This window comes from Amphibalanus amphitrite, unplaced genomic scaffold, assembly GCF_019059575.1.
Source record: "Amphibalanus amphitrite isolate SeventyFive unplaced genomic scaffold, NRLGWU_Aamphi_draft 000094F_arrow, whole genome shotgun sequence".
In the NCBI taxonomy this organism is placed as follows: domain Eukaryota; kingdom Metazoa; phylum Arthropoda; class Thecostraca; order Balanomorpha; family Balanidae; genus Amphibalanus; species Amphibalanus amphitrite.
This window is the reverse complement of record NW_024881590.1, coordinates 468,895-489,666: the sequence shown is the minus strand read 5'-3', so window position 1 is coordinate 489,666 and position 20,772 is coordinate 468,895. Positions and strand designations below refer to the sequence as shown.

At 47.5% G+C, this 20,772-nt stretch overlaps 3 protein-coding genes across 5 annotated transcripts; 2 read left to right on the top strand and 1 right to left on the bottom strand.

The window, feature by feature from the left end:
* Positions 1-699: 699 nt before the first annotated feature.
* Positions 700-1,999, top strand: LOC122380277 (barrier-to-autointegration factor-like). The gene is made up of 2 exons (XM_043363313.1): positions 700-1,033; positions 1,649-1,999. The coding sequence occupies exons 1-2, from the start codon at positions 893-895 to the stop codon at positions 1,805-1,807; spliced, it is 300 nt and encodes a 99-aa protein (XP_043219248.1). The 5' UTR covers positions 700-892; the 3' UTR covers positions 1,808-1,999.
* A 2,009-nt stretch (positions 2,000-4,008) lies between these two features.
* LOC122380276 (metalloreductase STEAP4-like) lies at positions 4,009-14,558 on the bottom strand. Of its 2 annotated transcripts, none has more exons than XM_043363311.1 (11): positions 14,436-14,558; positions 8,697-9,123; positions 8,131-8,310; positions 7,862-7,976; positions 7,461-7,564; positions 6,994-7,095; positions 6,568-6,701; positions 6,263-6,390; positions 5,689-5,848; positions 5,230-5,432; positions 4,009-4,892 (listed from the first exon to the last, which is right to left on the bottom strand). In XM_043363311.1, the coding sequence occupies exons 2-11, from the start codon at positions 9,113-9,115 to the stop codon at positions 4,773-4,775; spliced, it is 1,665 nt and encodes a 554-aa protein (XP_043219246.1). In that variant the 5' UTR covers positions 9,116-9,123; positions 14,436-14,558; the 3' UTR covers positions 4,009-4,772. The 2 variants fall into 2 exon arrangements, with proteins under 2 accessions (XP_043219246.1, XP_043219247.1); XM_043363312.1 differs by lacking the exon at positions 14,436-14,558 and adding an exon at positions 13,958-14,108.
* Positions 14,559-16,221: 1,663 nt separating this feature from the next.
* LOC122380275 (RNA transcription, translation and transport factor protein-like) lies at positions 16,222-19,960 on the top strand. Of its 2 annotated transcripts, none has more exons than XM_043363309.1 (6): positions 16,222-16,328; positions 16,634-16,706; positions 17,326-17,534; positions 17,859-17,967; positions 18,533-18,693; positions 19,016-19,960. In XM_043363309.1, exons 2-6 carry the CDS (start codon positions 16,646-16,648, stop codon positions 19,217-19,219), a joined length of 744 nt encoding a protein of 247 aa, XP_043219244.1. In that variant the 5' UTR covers positions 16,222-16,328; positions 16,634-16,645; the 3' UTR covers positions 19,220-19,960. The 2 variants fall into 2 exon arrangements, with proteins under 2 accessions (XP_043219244.1, XP_043219245.1); XM_043363310.1 differs by having other exon boundaries at positions 16,224-16,332.
* The last annotated feature ends 812 nt before the right edge of the window (positions 19,961-20,772 follow it).

Below are 20,772 nucleotides of genomic sequence, written 5' to 3'. Positions count from 1 at the left end.
CTCCTGGCCACCGCACCGCACCGCCTTCTCTGCGCCGCCCCTCCCTCGGCCGTGTCCGTATTGACATACGGACGCACCTGTACCTTTACCGGGGGGCACGGACCAAGCACACAGAGCCCGAGCGCGCCTGTGAAACTATCTGCTATCAGGCCATCCCACTATCCGCAGTCACATAAAGGGGCAAACATTTCAAGTGGAGGACTAAGTATTTAGAGTTACACCATAGTGTAATAGATAACATGCATTTATTATTACATTTATTTAGTTATTTATTACACTATGATTATGCCTAAGGACTCGAGACAAAGGTGGCACACTGGTGGAGGGCACGGTGGCTACGCTAACCGATCTATTTGTAAATAGGTATGCGCTGCGGCTGAGTATGACGAGCACGGTTATGTTCAAATGAAATCGCAGCTCGGCGTCCACTTTTGGCGAAGCAATTTAACAAAAATGCATCCAGATCCTTTCGCAATGTACGGCAAAGGGTAAATAATTGTGCCAGCAAGGCATGTCACCACATCTTTCAAACTCAGAATCGAATTCGAACTGCTTCCGAGGTCTGAGGTAAAGTCGTTATTCTCTTAACTTGTAAAACCTTCACGTCATTTAAATGAGTGAGCTGTCACATTTCATTAGAGGTTTCTAGCATTCTTTTGCACGGGGTATTTAGCCTCATCTAAAGTAATCAAATGCCTGGCAGCATGACAGGGCCCGGGAAGCGCTTTTGGAGTAACATCTCTGTATGGGGCATTTTTGTTGCATGACAAATTATGAGTATTACAGACAAGTTTACTTATTCGTAGGGTTGTAGTATGTTGTTATTAATCTAATTCAAAACTTTGTTATCCATCTTTATGATTATCTAAGGCCAGCCTAATTTGTTTTCAAAATGGAAGACAGTGTCAGTGAGTGTCTAACACAAAAATGCGTGGATTTTATCAACACGCCAATTGGCGGCAAGACAATTGAAGACGTTCCTGGCATCGGAAAGGTCTACGGATGCCGTCTGCGCAAAGCAGGACTCTGCAAGGTGGGTGTAATCATGGGTTGTGTGTCAGTTTTGAGGTGAGTAACATAATAGCCGTTTTCACGACGGCCATCTGGTACACATTTGGTGCACATTTGGTGCAGATTAGGTGCAGATTTGGTCAAATTAGGTTCAGTGTATCTCTAAGTAGCTATCAGCTAGGGTTGCACTAATTGCTTATATGCCTGCTTTGCCATATTGTCAGAGAGTATCATCGATTAAAACACTGAAATAAATTCATAAAATAAAGATATTTGCAGTAAAAGATATTAGGTGCAGATTTGGTCAAATTAGGTGCACTCGCCGGATAGCCCGTCGTGAAAACGGCTATTACGACCATATCCCATTATCTTTTGTAGTTGTGAAAATTTGACCCTGAGCAAGGTTGCATGCTATGACCAGAACTAAAATGGTCACGCTGAATGTTTTTATTGGTGTTTGCATCTTTCTAAGTAAGGCTGCCCTTCCAATATCTCCGGTCTCCAAAAACTTTAATTATCACCACTAAAAGCTAAAAAAATGGTTGGTGTGTCCCAACTCAAGGCTGGAAGTAATCGTAGCTTGTCTGTCTTGCTCAGCTGCTGTCAATATTTCACAGCCGAGCGTGCGTGGTTCCAGGCCAGAGACATTCTGGACGTGTTCCTTTCGTTCGGCACCGGCTGCGAATTCCGCTCCTGGCTCGCCTACACGGCCGGCTCCAACTCAGATAAGGCCTTCATGACCTACAAGTGTCTGAAGGAGTGGTGCAAGAACTTCCTTCCTCGTGCTCGGTGCTGAAGATAATATGGAGGTGCCATAAAATATAAAGTTTTAAATGTGATGTAATATGTAAAAGTGTCAACCAACGCACGGCCACTAATTCTAACTCGAATATATCCGCTGCACTTGCTACGTTCACAAGTGAAAATGCACACAATGCCTAGCATGTGGTGGTTATGTTGTCGTGTTTCAACAAATCTTATCAATCGCGCCGATGGTTTATCTAACGCACTCGCACATTGTGCTCGTCTGCGTGCTGGCGCACCAGGTGGTGTCAGTTGCGTGGGGCCCGTGGGACCGAGCCACGTGCGGCGATGATACCGGGACCTGTCGCGGGCGCAGAGAGCACTGAACGGTAATCTCGGTTCGCGACGATTGTTCAAATTGTTTTGGATAGATATCAAGGCAAAAAAGCTGTTATCATTTCTTTATTCAGTTCAATATTCATGCCTTAACCCGCGCCGTGCTGGGGGGGGGGGCGTTTTTACGCCCCCCCTCAGGTTTTTCGCGAATATCTCAAAAACGGCGGCGCGCAGCGCCGCCGTTTTTGGTACACGTGTTCCTACATCATTTCCGCACATGTTGTGAAAATTTCAGACCTAGGCCGTTCAAGGTCAGGTCACCAGGTCACGTCAAGTGACCTTACCTCAGAAAAAGTTCAAAGGCTCGCTATAGCTACACCGACTGAACGATCACTTTGAAACTTTCAGCGATTGATATGAGTAACAGTATGTATAAAATGTATATCTCGGATTTTTGATATCTGTGACCTAAGGTCAGGTCAATTTTGCGACCTCTCCATTATAAGTCAATGGGAGAAAATTGAAATGCGCCTCTTTTGGACGAATATCGTTCAAAACGCTCTCAAACATCGGTTCATAGGTAAACATGACACACTGAATAGGAAAAATGCACCTGTGACCCCTCTGTGTGCCCCTGAGGTCATCTCAGGTCATGAACGGTCGCCAGCAGTTTTTTGGCTATAACTTTTGATAGAGACGTGCTAGAGCGGTGAAAACACGTCAGATGTGTTCAGCTCGACGATACGGATCGACTGATATGCAACATGACCCTTTTCGGTCAGGTCATGACCTTGACCTGAGGTCAAATTTTCAAAATGACCTTTCAAGGTCAACAAATAGTTCATTCGACGCGTCTCAACGAGAGGAACACGATGCTGGCAAAAGTAATGTCATGGCGCTTATGAGTCAAAAGTTATTGACGAAAAAACGTTTTTCGTAAAAACGGCTATTTTTGGAGTTTTTGCCCTCTGGAGCCTAAACCGTTGACCTGAGGTCAAATCTGAGAACAATACTCAGAAAGGTCTGTAAAAGGGCTATCGAATGCGCTTTTCCGCGGCGCTGTAGCTCTATCGGTTCCCGAGATAGCCGTTGGCAGTTTCCAAAATGTTGAAATAGTCAACATTTTACCTTTGGTGACCTCTGGTGACCTGACCTTTGACCTGACCCAAAAAATGACCGAAGTGTTTTCGTCCTTATTTTCGACGCTCTTTCGATTGCCGCTTACCGCGTGTCGCTACGTGGCCCAGGAGCCGAGTTAGACGGGGGGGCGTTAAAACGCCCCCCCCCCCCCAGCACTCGGCGGAAAGTTTAGGCCACCAGCACGGCGCGGGTTAACTTCAGGGGCACAGGAGGCGAGAAAGGGCGATAGTGAGCCGAGCCTCCCTCTCCTCCCATTTCCCGTTCGGATCATGTCACCAAGTCAGTAGACGGGATTAAATTATCAGTATCCTAGGCTAGACTGTTATTGTATTTTTATGTGCATCCTGAACCGAACTACATGCCTATAGCAAGGCCGCATATAAGAGCAAGGCCGTGTATAGTACCTATAGGAGCTTCCGCACACTCAAATGCCCCTTAATTACGGTCACAGTAGCTAAGTACGCAGGCGAAGAAAAGGCAGAATCGGTTCGACGGCACTTTGCTAGAATATTGCGGCCCTGGTGGCGCAGTCGGTTAAGGCGTCGACCCGCGGTGCGGGCGGTGCCGGGTTTCGGGTTCGATTCCCGGTTCCGCCCGTTCCGCGGGCGTCGTCCCCGGCTGTGTCACCAGGTGTGGGGTAGGCTCCCACTTCAGCCGTAGCCTGGGGGGTGGGGGAACAAGGGCCAGGAGGAGGAGGAGCCCTCCTGTAATTGGGCCACAAGTGCCCGTTGGAGGGAGGCCTGAATAAAAAAAAAAATATGAGGCACTTATGACATTGACACTTTATTTCTATGTGTATTTCGCCGATAACGTTCAGTTCATAATATTATTGGTGACATGGTACGAGCACAAGATCACGCAGAAACAAAATATGTCATCCCACGTCACGATAAATACCACTTATTTATTGGCATAAAACATTGTGCATCAGCTTTAGGTGCAAGTGTCTACTAAGTACTATCTACTATTATTTGCATAGTATACCTACCAGGAACGGCAAGAATAATGCAATAGTTTTGCAATGCTCAATGACAGGTAACAACTATCAAATACGACATACACTTCCGGCTCAATAAATAAACAGCAAATTAATAATTCCACTTACGTCTTACAGGTCCCTGTGGATTAAATACTGATAAGCTCGGACTTAACCACCGGTAGAATTCAAGGGACCGTCGGTCGACAGTCGGCAAGAACGGTAGGTAATTTCTTACTTAGCACTATAATGCGTTTCAATTGTTAGAGCTCACAATCCTAAGCATCACAATCGCAAAACGCATAATCGAACGTATGGGCACAGCTGGGATGTTAGCTCTGTCCCCCTGTTCCCAGTAGCTATAGTAATAGTAATGTATTCAATAAAAATTCCGTTCATGCCGTTCGAGCTCCCGCTGTTCCCGCTGGGACATCTTATCAATCTCAGCGTCTCAAGTCGCGCGGTTGCCAATCCCGCTGACAGCGCACAGGCGGAATATTGTACATTTTTTCATCTTCTGTGTCAGAGCTCGACTACCGCCGCTATCCGTCGGTCTAATCTGATTCTATTGAGAGCTGCCAGCTCTCTCGTAGCCCGCTCGAATGGCTGCCAGATGATTGGAGACGAATGGAATCAGAAGAGGCATCTTCAGCAGCACAGTGATCGCCGGCAGATAGATTCCCACCTGCGCAAAGTGGAAAAAATGTCACAAAAAAAGAAATACACATCCAGAGACCAGACATGACATCCTTGTGAAATTCCAGACATTGGTGGTGAGCGCAATTTAACCTGTTTAGATTTTTGTCGCAGCTATTGGTTTCCGTTTGAATCTATTCTGGTGCAAAAGTCGGCTGACGCGGGGTATTACTTAAATTGGTGGTTGGACTGCGTCATGGCTAACACAGTGACAAAATCAAACCTCCCACCAACCCCCCCAGCCATCTACATGAGGAACTCTGACGTCAGGCCGTCCTCTCCATGAAGCTACCACTCCAAGTCGCCGATCTCCTGACGATGCTGACCTGCTGGGCGGACGGCATGCTGCACGAGTAGTTGCGCACCATAAAGTCCCAGCCGAGCAGAGCGTTGTGCAGCACGGCGGCCAGCAGAGCCGCCCAGCCCAGACCGGACTGGACGAATTGGAACTCTCTCCAGCTGAGTGCGCCGCCGACACTCGGCAGGGACGTGATGCCGATCACCGTCAGAAGGCAGATGGACGTGGCGCCTGCCCGGGACAGACGGCGTCAGCAGGACCACGCCGAGGTCTCCCTCCGACACGCTCCAAATTATTCAGACGATACTTAAAACGTCACATTTAGCACCTTAGTGTACCAAGGAACAATAGAATGTTACAAGTGATTATCTATACGGGACGAGTTCAAAACATCGACGAATCCGACTCCTTCAATCACCATAGTTTCATCGCCAGCACTGAATCCCATCCAGGTCCTGGTGGTCTAAGTAATCTCGGGTGACCTTACCGACGCTGAGTCCCAGCTCGGCGCGGCCCTGGCGCAGCCGGTTGAACACGGGCACAGGCTGACTGGTGTTGAGTCCCACCACTCGCGCCTGAAGGATCGCCGGACGGTCGTACGCCTTGGCCAGGTAGAACGGTGACGACATCGTGATCGATATCACTCCCTGGTAACGGAATGATGATAGAGATCATCCGCTGGTATTGATAGATGTTCATTATGATCACTCCCTGGCAAGAGGCCTTGATTAAAGTCTCTCCACGCGAGTATGACGACTGATGTTGGAGTTGACGTCATCTGATGGCTTAGTGGGTTTGTCTGTAGGTCAGGTTACGAAGTAACGTGACCGTTTTATATATTTTGTTACGGTTTCTATTCGGGACCATGCACTGCAGCGAATTGAAATGTTTGCCCCCAACAAAAGGGGCCAGAGTGAATTATGAGCTGGTTCATGGTTGGGAACTAGAGCGTTTTTAACAAGCTAGGAGTTTCTTTTTGTATCTTCGTAATACATATGAAAACCTTACCATTATGTTATTTATTACTGTTATGCTCCGTTATCACTCTTTCATCAACTCACATGGATCATGGCTAGCATTAGAGCGGCCAGTCCCAGCTGTTTGCGAATGACGAGCCATCGGTGCAGCCAGCGTGGAAACCGACGGTACTTTGTGCCTCGTTTAAGCTGCAGGTAGGCCGCCAAAATGCCTGTCAATAGCCGTAAAAGTACTGATTCAAGATCGGCATTCGAACGGCGGTATACAATTAAATCGATCGATATTCTAAGACATGAATAGCGCACCTTACATGGTCACAGGTCAGGTGAACAGAAGATCGGACAGACTGAACAATGAACAGGCAGCAATAGGCTGAACCAATACTGACCGGGTAGGTAGGTCGCGGCCAGGATGGTGATGGCCGACATCGCCAGTGCCTTGTTGAAGTTAACCATCAAGACGCTGGTGAAGTCCTCAGCTTCCCAGGGCCGCGCTGACTCTATTGAGGTGCATATCTGATATCTGTGCAGAAGACCGGCCTCAAACTCAAAGCTCTACTAAAACACAGACGGCATTTGAAAGTGATTTCGAAGGCATTTGTCGCATTTTGACACAAATCGGCGTCCAGCGTATCCGACAGTGTTAAAACATGCGTTTAAATTAGACACATTTTACGAACCAAATTAAATTCAGTGAATATTTTCATTGCATTGTAGATTGTCAAGCAGTGAAGGTATCGCAAGCTTCTTTACGCATCTTCAATATTTAGGTCCTTTTTTCAAAATTGTTGAATAATCGCAATTATTGCCCTTACTTGAACAAGGAGTAAATCCAGAAGAAAATAAATATCAAAGCAGTGACGATGATAGCTGTCTTCCACGAAGGGAATAACTGGAGAGGTATTTTCTCGATTTTTCTGTAAACAGTGATGCAATCAAGTGACATGTGAGAGACGAGAGTGACAGATGAGTTAAAAAAGGAGCGAGATAAATTGAGACCATTGACCAAGCCCGTTTGCTCGGGCCTGGTCAATGCTCCTGATAGCATATGGATGCTGCTCTATGTAAGCTACCTACATTCACTTATTACGTAATGCTATTGAAGGTGATTATGAAGGGAAGACGTCATTCCAAGTGCTAAAAATACACTTTGAAAAAAAAAGAATTTCACTGTCATTCCAAACTCTTAGACGGAAGGAAATGTCGATAAGTACGAAAGCAACAAGAGTGATGTTCCCACCAATGCACACCGTCCAGTGTCCATATTACGAACGTCACTTACCTGGCGGCCACGAGCCCACCCATGTCGGCAGCCGTGAACCCCATGTCGGTGATGAGCGTGGCCACGACCGCCTTCGACTCGGCAAAGTCGCCGGCAATGAACACCTGCACGTGATAACATCACGCTTCAGTGCAAGGTGCGTGATTAGGGCAAGAATCTCTGTGTCTTGCGGTTTGTGAATTGTGTGTAATAAAAAAGGAATGACTTGCATCGGCATATATAACAGATCAACTCTTAAGATTCGCAAGTGAACCGCAATAAGTTTATTGTTCACGATAACGCTGAATTGTGCACTTACGTTTATTAAAATCCAATCAATAGAATGAATGATTTTGAAGAGACACGCAAGGTACCTGAGTCAGTTTAAACGTTTTTCCTTTAAATGGCTTTTCATAATTTACCTTCTTTCCACCCTGTAGATTGTTCTCCAACGCGTATGCCGATATGACGTTGAAGCCTTTCACAACTTGCGATTTAGGAATCATGTTCTGGAGGTCCTCAGCATTCGATGGCCCCCTGAAAGCAATGACGCCGTTCATTTATATAAGTGTATTTACGCTACGACGTTCATACGTATGGCTGATGTTCTTTAAGAAAAAATTGGCTGCTCAGTTTCATAAATCGCCGTCAAATATCACATCTATCTCCCCAACAAGCGTCCACCACTCACCCTTGTGCCAGTTTCTTCGGCGTGCTGTTGCTGATGTCGACCACCACCTTCCCGGAGAGCGTCGACACCGGCAGCTGGTTGTAGAAGGCGAACGGCACACAGATGACAGCCAGGTCACTGGTCCTGACGGCCTCCTCCACCGAGCAGACTACGGCGCCGGTACGCTGCGTCAGACTGCGACTGAAAGGGGCAGACTGGGGTCATACTGACTGCCGCTGGGAGAGACAGACTGGGGTCATACTGACTGCCGCTGGGAGAGACAGACTGGGGTCATATAGACTGCGGCTGGACAAAAAAGCTGGGCTTTAGGATTACAGACTGCATCAGAACGGTGTTATCTGACAAGCGGACCGTAGCACGTAGTCGGGATTTTTAACTCGTTGGCATTTTAGTGCTTTCGTTTCTAACGTGCCCAGTTTATACGATTAACGGTACCACCCTCTCTAGCAAAGAAAGCATCCAACGTTTATGCTCGTGCTTTTACGTGAGCAGGCACAAGAAAGCTACTCTGTTTGTAAATGTCCTACCAATAATCATTTGAGAGCCTACCCCCGCCTCGGCCTTACTTTTTGTTGGGGTTCCGCGACCCCAGCGCCACCTGGTAACCACTGCGGACCGCCCTGGTGGCGAAGGCCCTGCCGTAGTCACCGGCGCCGAGCACGGCCAGCCGCGGACGGGCCGCCAGACCCTGGTCCCCGCTCGGCCGGCGGTCCTGGGTCGGTCCGTGGTCCTCACTGTGGTCCTCAATGTGGTCCTCACTGTGGTCCTCTGTCGGTCTGTGGTGGTCCTCACTCGGCCCGTGGTCCTGCCCCTGGTCCTCGGCTAGCTTGTGGTCCCCAGTCGGTCTCTGGTCCTCACTAAGCCCATGGTCCTCACTCGGCTTGGGGTGTCGACTGGTGACCGCCACCGGCACGCTGTAGCGTCGGTTTAGCACGGCCGTGAGCAGCTCCTCCGGCACCTGGCGCTGGCCGGCCGTCGACTCCATGTCTCCGTCTGTGGAGAATCCGTGGCAATTCGTTATTTACATCCAGAGATCTGCATGAGCATCAATGTCACTGTCTGCCCTGCGGTCTGCGGAGGGCGCACCATCGCTGCCGTCAGCCGATAAAATGCAAGCAGGAGACCTGATTGTTTCTAAATTATGTTCAGGAGAGCGCAGAGATCAGCGGAAATCTCATAGCTTATATGTAGGGGGACCCGGGAGGCATGGACCGGTTTTGTGAAAAGGCAATTTTTTCTCCAGTGGGGAGTGGATAGACCTGGTTTTTCACTCTGTGTACGTGAATTTGCCTTTCGCCTGTAAAGTGTGCCTGATATTAGGCATCTGGGATCAACTATTTTGTCTCGAGATAACTTTATCATGCGCTTTTTCGATCAATGAAAATACACCGGGAGGTATGGGCCACGGACCGGGAGGTATGGGCCGGTGGCATGTTTCATATTTTTTTCTCGACATTGAGATAATATTTGTAGCTGGGCTCTAGGTCTTGAGCTCTCTTAGAGCTAGAGATTGCAATTCCGGAACGTTTTGCCAATCCCGGGATCCTGAAAGCTTTTATTTCGGGATCCCGGGATCCCGGTCTAGTCACAAAAGGTCGTAAGAATGATTTTGTTTATTACTTTTCTTTCTTTCTTTCTTATTTCTTTCTTTCTTATTTCTACTGACATATTTTGCGTGTTTAACTTACCACTAACAAAGAGGCAACCAAAGGCCATCCTTAGACCATGTCCTTTATATAAAACAACGATTGGATTTGTGAAGAAAGCGTTTCAATTTGACTAGCATTGATTCCTTATTGGCCTTTACAATAGCTGTGCGTCGACCAGTGCGCTTACTGTCTCGTCATTGTGACGGGTTCCGAAACATCTACGTCTCACTCACTTTGCGTCTACTATAGTTGTCAGATACGTAGTTCACAACGTTTTTCAAGACGTCGCTTGGTCAATTCACCTACTTCCGGTTCCGCTTTTATCACTAATTTCTCTCAGACTTTGCTCCAAAGTCGCTTTCAGGGCAGAGTCACTGACTAGTGACTGGGAGGGCTCCACTCGCCGTCTTCGACGTCTGAATCAGTGAGCTCAGCCGTCACTTGCGCGACATCTGTGACATCTTTCTGCGACACGAGCTCAAACACTGTCTTGATGACCTCTTTTGTTCCGGCAACGGACGAACAAGTAGAATCGCTGAACGGTCCGTGATCCTGTTAAAGATGCTGCAGCACTGATGCTGCAATTTTTGGCTTTCGGGGGTCCTTTTTCGTACGTATTTAAGCGGCCCAACCGCTGTGGGTGATCCCCGTTAGCTACCAGCACGGTCGATTGTGGGCGGCCGAGACGGGGTGCCAGCTAAAAAGTTTCTCTGCTTTCTGTAACGTAGTAGGTATTATGAACAGTTTGAACAAGACTCGTGCAGCAGCTGCATTCGTCTTTCTTTTCTTTCTTTCTTTTTGGTGAAAACACGATTTTTTCGGGATCCCGGGGTTGGCGAAATTTCGGGATCGGGATCGGGATTAAAATCCCCACGGGATCCCGGGATCCCCATCCCGGGATTGCAATCTCTACTTAGGTCCCAGGTACCGCATATAGCGGACAACAGCTTACTTCCGGAGGTCACTTGGGCACATATGTATTTTGGTAAACTCTAATCATGTTCCATGAAATAAGACAAATAATATATTTCTGTTCGAATGCAATTTGTACTTAAATTTTCGACCTTGTGCGACAAAAATAAAACTTATTGAAGAGGACATTCAATGAAAGCATCATTTCATTGATTTAGTATCACCGGGGGTGGGTGGCCCGAACCTCCCGGTTAGGACGCCAGAATGCTATGAGTCTAGCTCATAATCTTGCAAGAAAGCCTCAAATTGTCTATCCAGTCTTACTTTGCATGCTTCAAATTTTATGTTAACGATGGCATGACAAAATAAAACGAGCCTGGTTCAAATCTATCACGAATTTTCTGTATGTACCTACCTACCGTATTTTACTCGAAGAGGACAAAAAAAAACGCATTATCACCGCTCATTGCCAAAGAAGACTGAGGATGATTTTGGAAATCACGTGTGTTGTATAACGAAATGGCTGCTACCAGTTTACGCGGTCAAATGTGTAAAAAAAACGCAACACTTCTTCAAAACTGCGATGGCCTGCATACCTCCCGGGGGCCCATGCCTCCCGGGTCTCCCCTGTAACAACACGATTTGTCTGCCTTTCGGGTTTATTGTTGCTTCCATGATTTGAGCTTCGAAGAGACAAGCGACAGAGCTTAACCGGTAACCTTTCCCGGCCGAAGGGGGTTGGTGCCGCCTCAGACTTTTTTCGTGGTTGCTTAAAACACGTTGGCAATAGACAGCTGAAAGCTGTGGTACCTGATCTTTTATTGAAGTCGGGTATCAGCCACAATGTCAGGTCAGGCACTAGCCTATAACGTCATAAATGAGTCATTGCACCGTCCTAAAATGTCACAACTTCGCAACGTCACTCACTCCTCACTCCTCCCTACCCCCAGTGCCTTTCCAGGGATTTAAGAAAAGGGAAATTAATTTTTAGTAGCCCCCTGAGGTCTCACATGAGTAACAAGTCACAAGCTGTAAAAGTTTATCTAGGATTTCCCATAAAGGTCACGATTAGGTCAGTCAACCTCACTATTACTAATGGGTACATACATAAAAGTCAATAGGATCGCACGCCCGTAAATACTTCGCGAGTCAAATACAATTTAATACAAGTATGATCTCGTTGATCCAATTTCGTGATCTGAGCGGTTTTAAACTGACGTTGGGCTGTGGCGAGACAGTAAGCCCTAAGATGGCCGTTTCCAAAATATATATATATATATATATATATATATATATATATATATATATATATATATATATATATATATATATATATATATATATATATATATATATATATATATATATATATATATATATATATATATATATATATATATATATATATATATATCATTAGAAGTGCCTTTGAGTCTGACCTGACCTCAGAGCTTACCGGTTTACCTGGAACATTGAAATTGGTCACCTTACCAGTCACCGCGTCTTGTAATAACGACCCACACATTCTGTTTCGGGGGAATAAGGGCTCAATCATGGACGAAGCGGCGAGAAGGCACCGTTTCCACCTCCATGTTCCTTCCCTCCCCCCCCCACCCCCCACCCCATCCCCACCCCGTCGTCTGCTATGTAGAAAACCGATGGGTACGGCCAGGACTAATGTTTAGAGTTTGGAACATGAGGGTTACTGCTTGGAAAACACCTAAAGGTACGTAATTTACTAATTACTTAGTTGATGCATAGTTATTTAAAGGTTGGACGACTATCAAATTTCTAGCTTGAAATGACCGTCTACTTTATCAAACCTGTAGGGGTTGAAGTTTTGTTTGTTTTTTGTTTTGTTGGGTTAGGCCCTTTCGGTCGACAAGACCATTGCAGAGCCGGAAGGATGATAGGAAGTAGGGGGAGACATTGGTCTGGGCAGGCACCTTAGTGAGTCGCCGGGGCTGAGCCCGTCCAGAGGACAGGCCACCCAGCCCCAAGGCACTCACTGCACCCGGCTACGGGGTGCGCTCCCTCGGGAGCAGCGGTGCCGCTCCAAGGGAGCAGCCCGCATGAGATAAAGTTGCCTGTCCAGCCCGGAAGGGGGTTGCGGCGTGGAGGAGAAGGATTTCTGTATCCTGAGGATAGAATCACGGATAGGTGAGGGGTTGAAGGTTTGATAAAGCATTATGGATAAGGCAATGTCGAATGACCTACTACGCATTTCAGACGCTCTGGAACAGTCCTTTTTGGCTTTTTCTCGTTACCTATGCGCTTAATTGCAACCAAACTTTGACACAATGAGTTTCAAGGGCCTACCTAATTTTTACTAAAATGGTCTTTTAACAAAATGTCAAAATGAAAGGCACTTGTCATTGACTTGTAATGGTAAAAATTGATCGGAAAACTTTGTGCCGTGGTAGAGGCTAGCACGGCGTAGCAGCGTCAGCTGTTGCGCCGCAGCTAAGCTCCGCCCACTGCGCCGCGACACCGGGACCGGTCATTCGCCGCTCGGGGTCAGAGCGGTGCGGAGCTCTGACGGACTGGAACGAGACACACACACATATCCTTGCGTGAATATATGTCGTATCTCGCGGGCGGTCGCGCGGAGAGAATAAGGATGAAGAATGCAATGCAGATCGGCGTATGTATAAAACGATAAGCACTCCTTCTAGCTACATAATGTTATTCCCTACAGACTTTAAATAAATTTTTTTCAATAATTTATGGCGAGCCTCACCGCAGCCGTCTTCCGCAGGCTATTGTGCATTTAAAGAGTAACGGGACAGAATTTATCGGACTGTCTTGCATTCAACGGCCTTATTTAATTGAGGATATCCACATATGTAGGTATTGGTAGGTATTTCGTTTTTTTTTTTTTAGTTTAAAAGAATAAAGTTGGATGATTTTTTGGGTGAAAATAATAGGTAAATCTTTCCATGACATTTCCAAAATACTTTAAGAATATTGTTGATAGATCTTAGGCCCGAAAAAACAATAAAACAGGGAACGATATAGATTGACTCAATCTGAAAATGTAGATATGCAATATCGAGAGTTAATGATCTCCCATCCTTCACTCCCCCTTGTCAGTCTCTCGTCTATAGGTTTATAGTCTATTGTCTCTCGTCTATAGCCTAATATCTATCTTCGTCACTTGTCTCTGGTCTACCATCTTTAAGTCTGTCTTTCGTCTACCGTCTTTGTCTCCTGTCTCTGCTCTAGCGTTTATGCATATTGTTTGTTGTCCACTAGCCAACGTTTACCGGGCGCTCGTCTCACTGTCACTTTGTCTCCTCTTCCTTTCTCTTTCTTCCTCCGTCCTTATTTGCGTAGAACAACTTATTAAAAGTTCATGACATGCAAGCAAGTGCTCCGACTTCTCTGCGCCGCGCGCGCGGCGACTGCGACTGCCGCCGACATGACCCGAGGCTGGACTGCAAGTGGGCGGAGTCAAGCCGCAGTGTGCTAGTGTGTCACGACCAATCAGAGGGGAGACAGCGCCCAGCCTGTGACAGCCTCTAAGCAGGGATCTGACGAGCTTAACATTATCAGTCAATGACAAGTGCCTTTACTTTTCATTTTTTGTTAATAGACCATATTGATAAAAATTAGGTAGGGAACTCAAACTACCAATGCCAAAGTTTGGTTAAAATCAAACGTATATACAACGGGAAATAGCCGAAAAGGACTGTTCCACAGGGTCTGAAACGCATAGTAGGTCTACTGGAATGATCTACTTACTTGTTAAACAGGAGCTGCAATGTAGCCTCTCTTGAAACGGCACCAGCTCAGGAACTTCGGCACCGCTCCGCGTTCGACCCCGTCGACTGACCAATCCCGTAAACAGCAGCAACAGCGGCACCGGTAGTCGGTACGCTTACATACAGTTACCCGTCCCCGTCCCCTCAATGTCGATCGACCGAAGCTAGAGCTGCCAGTTTAGCCCTGGTGAAAGGGTGAGTGCGAGGCATACGCATTCAAAACGTTTATAAAATTATGAACAATGAACAATTACAGTACAACTATAAAAATCGTCGAAGTTGCTAAAGACAGGACAATGAAATTGCTCCTTCCACGCCACAGTGCGACTTTAATTAACTAGTGCTATGGTCAGAACGTAATTTTTACATTGGACAAATGATGTTTTTTTCGTGACCTTACCTAGACCCATACCACTTTTCATTTCTCAAATAAGAGTCATCGCAACGCTAATCGATCTTATGGCAAGAAATGAGTCACGAAGAGCGAACGGGCAAATCTGCATTGTGCTCTGCTAACTCCCGTGAGAGTTTCGATTTCGAATGTAAACTTTTTTTAATAAAACGCACAGAGTGCACAGCGCCGACGCCCGACGGCGACATATTTGCTGAAGCCGTGAGCTGCTTGAGGCTATCGCCTATCGATAGGCATAAGAAGCTCAAGGAATCATACTGACCTTGTCAATGACCCCGTAACAATTGGCGCGGGTCGTGCTGGGGATGCCGTGGACGATGGACGGCCCTCCAGCAAAAGAGTGGTTGGTTAGCCCATGTATGTACTTTTGGTGTACCTAATAACTTTGAATTACAGAGACACTCCTGTAAAATAACTCAATAGAAATGAGAAGAAGAAGAGGGTTCGTGCACACACTTCGCCAATAGTTTTGAACGGTCATTAGACGCATTCATCAATGCAGATCGATTATTGTGATGTTGGCAACCAACCACTTAATACCTACCTGGAGGGCCGGACGTCACCTTCGGTACAGTGACGGTGCTTTTCACTCGGTGGCTATCTGTGATAGTGCGACAGCAGTCAACATCGCCATCGACCGGCCGCCGCCCACTCAATGACGCCAGCGGACCTTCCTTGAAGGCCAGCTCAAAGAGTGGCTACAGGTCGATGCCGGTCGCCATTATTGCTGGTGCCATGGACACGGGAGCTTTACCCAACGCCCGGTCGACGGCCGCCGCCGGTCATTGCCCTATAGGAGTAATAATAACGAAAATATATTGGTGATGGCACGCATCTACGGATGGGCTGTGGTGCGAAATAAACAATTTGTATTCAGAGGGTCCTAGATGCGGTTCAATAAAAGCAACGAAAGCAAAATTGTTATACCTACCTTACCTACCAAAAACTTTTCTTTGTTGACTGACATTACCGATCGCAAATAGGTAGGTATTAATAATTTCAAGTTGAGCTTAACCAGGCCCTTAGATAAATGATTATTGACGAATTGCTGAATGTTGAGTCGAAGTTATAGATATCAATAATGGAAGTGAAAATGGCAGAAATACGATCCTCAGTGATATATGTAGTTTTGCTCGGATGGAAAAAATATTAGCCGGCTTCCGATTTGGTAGTGAATTCGGCGCTGTTGTTGCATATGGGATGGGATCACAAACCCCGCGTTCGATGTCTCTCGGACGATGAAGATTCTACGTCGTCCGGCCAATCACGTCCAAGGTCAGCGGGGGCTCGGCTGCAGTTATGGAACGTGATTGGCCGGACGGCGTAGAATCTTCGTCGTCCGAGAGACATCGAACGCGGGGAAAGTTCAGTGGATCACAAAAAGTCACTGAACTCTATAATGCAAAAAGTGAAAAAGTGTTACAAAACCTTTCAAATTTCTGATTCTATAAATATTTTACGGTAGGTAAGCGGTCATATTGCTTGTTTATTCAGGCAGGGGCAACTCGACGGCTGAGGCTTTATGGCCAAATGCTCTGAATTCTGATCCTATTCTCTTTTAGGCCAAGCCCCAAGGTGTTCAGTGTGTGCATTGCAAATTTTCATTTCAATTCAAATTTTAGACTTCCACATTTTGATTTGACATGCCCGCACGACTTAGAAATGCTTTAATATATAATGTTATGAATCTCATCTAGGCCTTTCACCAGTAGCAGTATCATTGACTCTACTCTCAACTCAGAGTGTTTTATGAAATTCTTTTTCAGACATTTATTGCCATGTTCCGAAGGAAGCTGAAGGCTTTGCAGTACCCTGAAGCGGATGACTTTGACCATACTGGTAAGAAAGCACTGTTGTATGTACTTGACTGCTTTCAAAATGCTTAATGAATGAAGTGTTGATGATGAGGATATTCACATTCGTATGTTGCATGATTTGTTTTTCTAAGTTTTGAGCTGGGCTTGGGCATTGTTCACAATAGCAAATATATCCATAATTGCAGGTTGTATGAAAATTGACAAACATTTTTTGTCAGTAGGTATTCATCTAGCATGGCTCTGTGTCTGGGAATAAATGTTTATCATCTACTTAATTTTCAAAAGACTAGCCTGATGTTAACCTATTTTTAATTGTGATTTGAATTTGTACATATAGCACAACTGTAGGTGATAACACCAAGCTTAAAGATTCGCTATCTGTATCTCCTATAATTGGTCATCAGCTCATGACAACCTTTACGTTCAAAATCTCATTTCATTTATCTTTGGAATATACCCTTGCCATCACAGAATAGTATATAAATGAGAGCCTCATCCATCAGACCCATTGGGGTCTAAAATGCTTGTTCAGCAGAAAGAGACCATCCAAGAGCCCAGCCCAGCATGTACCAGCTTGATGTCTAGTGTCTATGCTGCTTCCTGTCACAGTCTGTGATGATGTCCGCTATCTCCACTCTCAGACCAGGCCCAGCTGCGTTCGGTGGCTCTCTGGCTCGAGGAGCAGAAGATTCGCCACCTGACGGCCGAGGCGCGCGGCCCGCTGCGGCAGCTCGACTCGGACCAGTGGCCGGCCGCCTACCAGCAGTACCTGCAGCAGCTGGCGGCGCCCGTGTCCGGAGAGGACGCTCCGGGCGCCCTCGACTGGCTGCTCGGGCGCGCCGTCCGACTGGTGAGCTGGGACGGCAGGTGCCCCGAGTGGGCCTATGTAGATATCGTGCTGCAATGGAGAGTTTGGGAGGTCATGCTAGTCCATAGTAAAATGTTCAATTACATGGCTGGTTTTAGTATGAGGCTGTGCGTTTTCTGCGGCACTGACGTGCATTGGAGGAATCGGCTCGGCCGGGACCGATGCCGTTTTACCGTCGTTAACGACCGGCCCGGTCTCGGGACGGACTATGTCGTGTCATTTGGAAGCACACCACAGCTCGTTGCAGGCCCCTCAAACTTGTGTGATCGTCCTGGTTTTAAATGAGTGTTCATTTTCTATCCACAGAGTTATGGAGATAACTTGAAGAAGTACCAGTCTGTTCAGAGCAACGGGACCGCTGAACGGGCGAACGCTCCCAAAGTGCCGTCACAAAACCCGCTAGACAACCTAGATTGTGAGTACACATGTGGCAAACCAGTGCATTATAGGCGAGTTTCTATCGTTTCTGTCATTTATGCAGTGGAGTGCTCGGAGGACGGAACTTGCACAACGTCTGCTGGTCGTGGGTTACAGTGATCGTCACGCTCGCATTCGACTGTCAGTATTGTCTAAATGGATTGACGACGGCGACTGTGAAAACTGGTACCAATGTCTGATCAACTGCTGTCATTAAAGACCTTTCTGAATTATTACTGATGTCATTATGCGCTATTTATCTGACATTTTAACAAAGATGTATTTTAGAGTAGCGTTCTCAGCCGCATATTGAATCGGCAGCCCAAATCAAGCTTTAGTTCAGCTGTCTGCCACCAGGTGGCGCTGAAACTGCTTTCCAGCGTCTGTGCTGCCGCTTCCATTCCTCGAATAATGTATTGCCCTTTTTCGTGACAGCACCATGACAGCTCGTTTCAGTTGGATGCTGGTTGAAATTACACATTTAAGCAAGTTTTGACGCTACTGCATTTGCTGTTCGGTGTTCACCGTCTATCTCTGATCGGCCATCATCTCTCGCCCGGCAGTCAACAGCGCCGACTTTGTGTCGGGCGTGGAGCGCCTGGCGTCGATCCTGGACGTGCCCAGCCACCCGGACCACCTGGTGACTCTGGAGGCGGTCTGCAGCCTGGTCAGTGAGCGGCTCAACAGCCAGGCACTGGCCGACCCCAGCCAGATCGTCGTCAAGGTGAGGACTGCGCCGTCACGACCGGTCACAGGTATTACTTACCGCTGCCCGATGCCAGTATGATTGTCTTTAATGTCCGCTGATCACATCGGAACGCGTGCCTTGAAGAGGAGTCGTTATTTACAACTGTTTTATGTTTTATTCATTTAATTGAAGATATGAAAATAATTTTATGGTGTTACAAATTAGCTCTACGTGCAGCCTGGAGTACGCATATGATATCCCCGTCTACTGCCAATTGCTGCAAATTTGGACCGTATTCGCCCGGTGGCTGCTGTGTTTTGTGTAATCATGCTGAGTGGTATTCTCTCTCGTCTGTCAGGGCACGGCGTTCCCGCTGGACGATGCCGACCTCGGGTTCGACACGGGCGACCCGGTGCTGAACCGAGCGGCCAAGGTGCTGCGACTGCTCTACATCCGAGACCTCCGGCAGCTACAGACGGCCATCAACGAAATTTTGGTAGCCGTACAAAACCTGATCGCCGACCCGCGCACCGACACACGGCTAGGGAAGGTCGGACGCTGACCTGACCTGATCTCACCTGACCTGACGAGCCAGGGCAGCGCTCCAGGTCAGTCCGCGGGCTGCCGAAGGGCCGACAGAGAAGACCTGGTTGACGGTACCGCCCTCCGGCAGTGTCTCACTGTGATGCCCTAGCTCTCTGCCTCTGTCTCACTGTGACTCCGCCCGTCAGTAACGCCGGTCACTGGTCACAGATCTGCCTTGCAGTGTTGACTGGGGGGGGGGGGAGGCATTGACCTGGTCATGCAGGATCAGTCTGGCGCCGTGAGTTAACCTTGAACGGGTCGGTCGGGGTCAGGGCTGGGGGCTCACGGGACGACAGGGGCTTGCTGTGTTATGAGGAACAAGGTTTTGGCCTGTTTGGGGTAGGCATGGGACGCAAACCAGCCTGTCGCCTTCCGCGGGCCCAGCCGCAAAGTTTTTCCACTCGTGGAAGTGCAGCACAGGGAGTCTTGCGTGCCAGTTTCCCTTGGGTATGGCGTAAAACCGCAGGCCGGAGCGAAGCTCAGACATAGTGGCTGCTCAGGAACTCTGCAGATGGTTGTGTTGCGCTCTGACGTTAGTTCCGAATTCGTGCTACAGGTGGCAGCATTATCACTACCTCCGCCGCGGCGCTCTCCTTTGTACGGCCCGTGATAACGCCACAGGGTGTCCCTGCTCAGTCATCTGGTTGGGATCTGCTTGTTTTTACAAACTTGTTTGCTTTTGTTATGCCAAAAATGTACTAATATAATGCATAATGAATTTGTTTTTTAAAGAGCTAAGCGCAGTCGCGACTGTGGTAACGGTTGCCGCAAAGTTATAAGCTTGTATTATTTTTGCCGACTTGGCTCACAACTTATCACAAACATCACATATCAATTCATCACAAGACAGAACTATTTGACTGTTGATGTCTGCAACGCATAAGCACGAGTGCCGACTGCCGGTGTCTGTGGTATCGTACGTGCGTGCGTCACGGGACCTTGGCCTGGTGCTGTCCTGCGTCGCTTCTGACCAAGGACATGGATAACAGATTTGGGACCTCTATCAGCATAAACGCTGCCGGGGGCATGTGGTCCTGATAGGGTCATGCGGTACAGGCTGGGACTAAGTAGAGCGTCTTTCGTTGTTTGTCGCAGAGTCGCTCAGGTTTTCAGGCACCCCAAGGCCCACGTCCATGGCTTATCTCGCAGCACAACTCACACGCGATTTATGTGCGTTTTTTTCGCGTCCGGTCCGGTTGTATTATTTGGGGACTATTGGTCTGAATGTGTATCGGGCGTTGTCTCGTCATGTAAGACAGAGCCACTGCCAGTGGGTTTTCCTGAGGATATCGCAAAATGCATGAAGATTGTAGGCTGGTAATAACCTGAAATCCAGAGCTTCTATGGACTTCCATGGGTATTTGCAGTGGTATGTACCTGAGGCAACATATTAACGACGCTTTTTTCCGGGCAGTACGGGAAATTTCATTACTAATTTGTCCAGTAACAGAGCAATCCCGACCGCCTTACTTCATTCTAATGGCCGCCCCACACCGGACCTCGCATGCGGATTGCGAGTTTGCGGGTTTT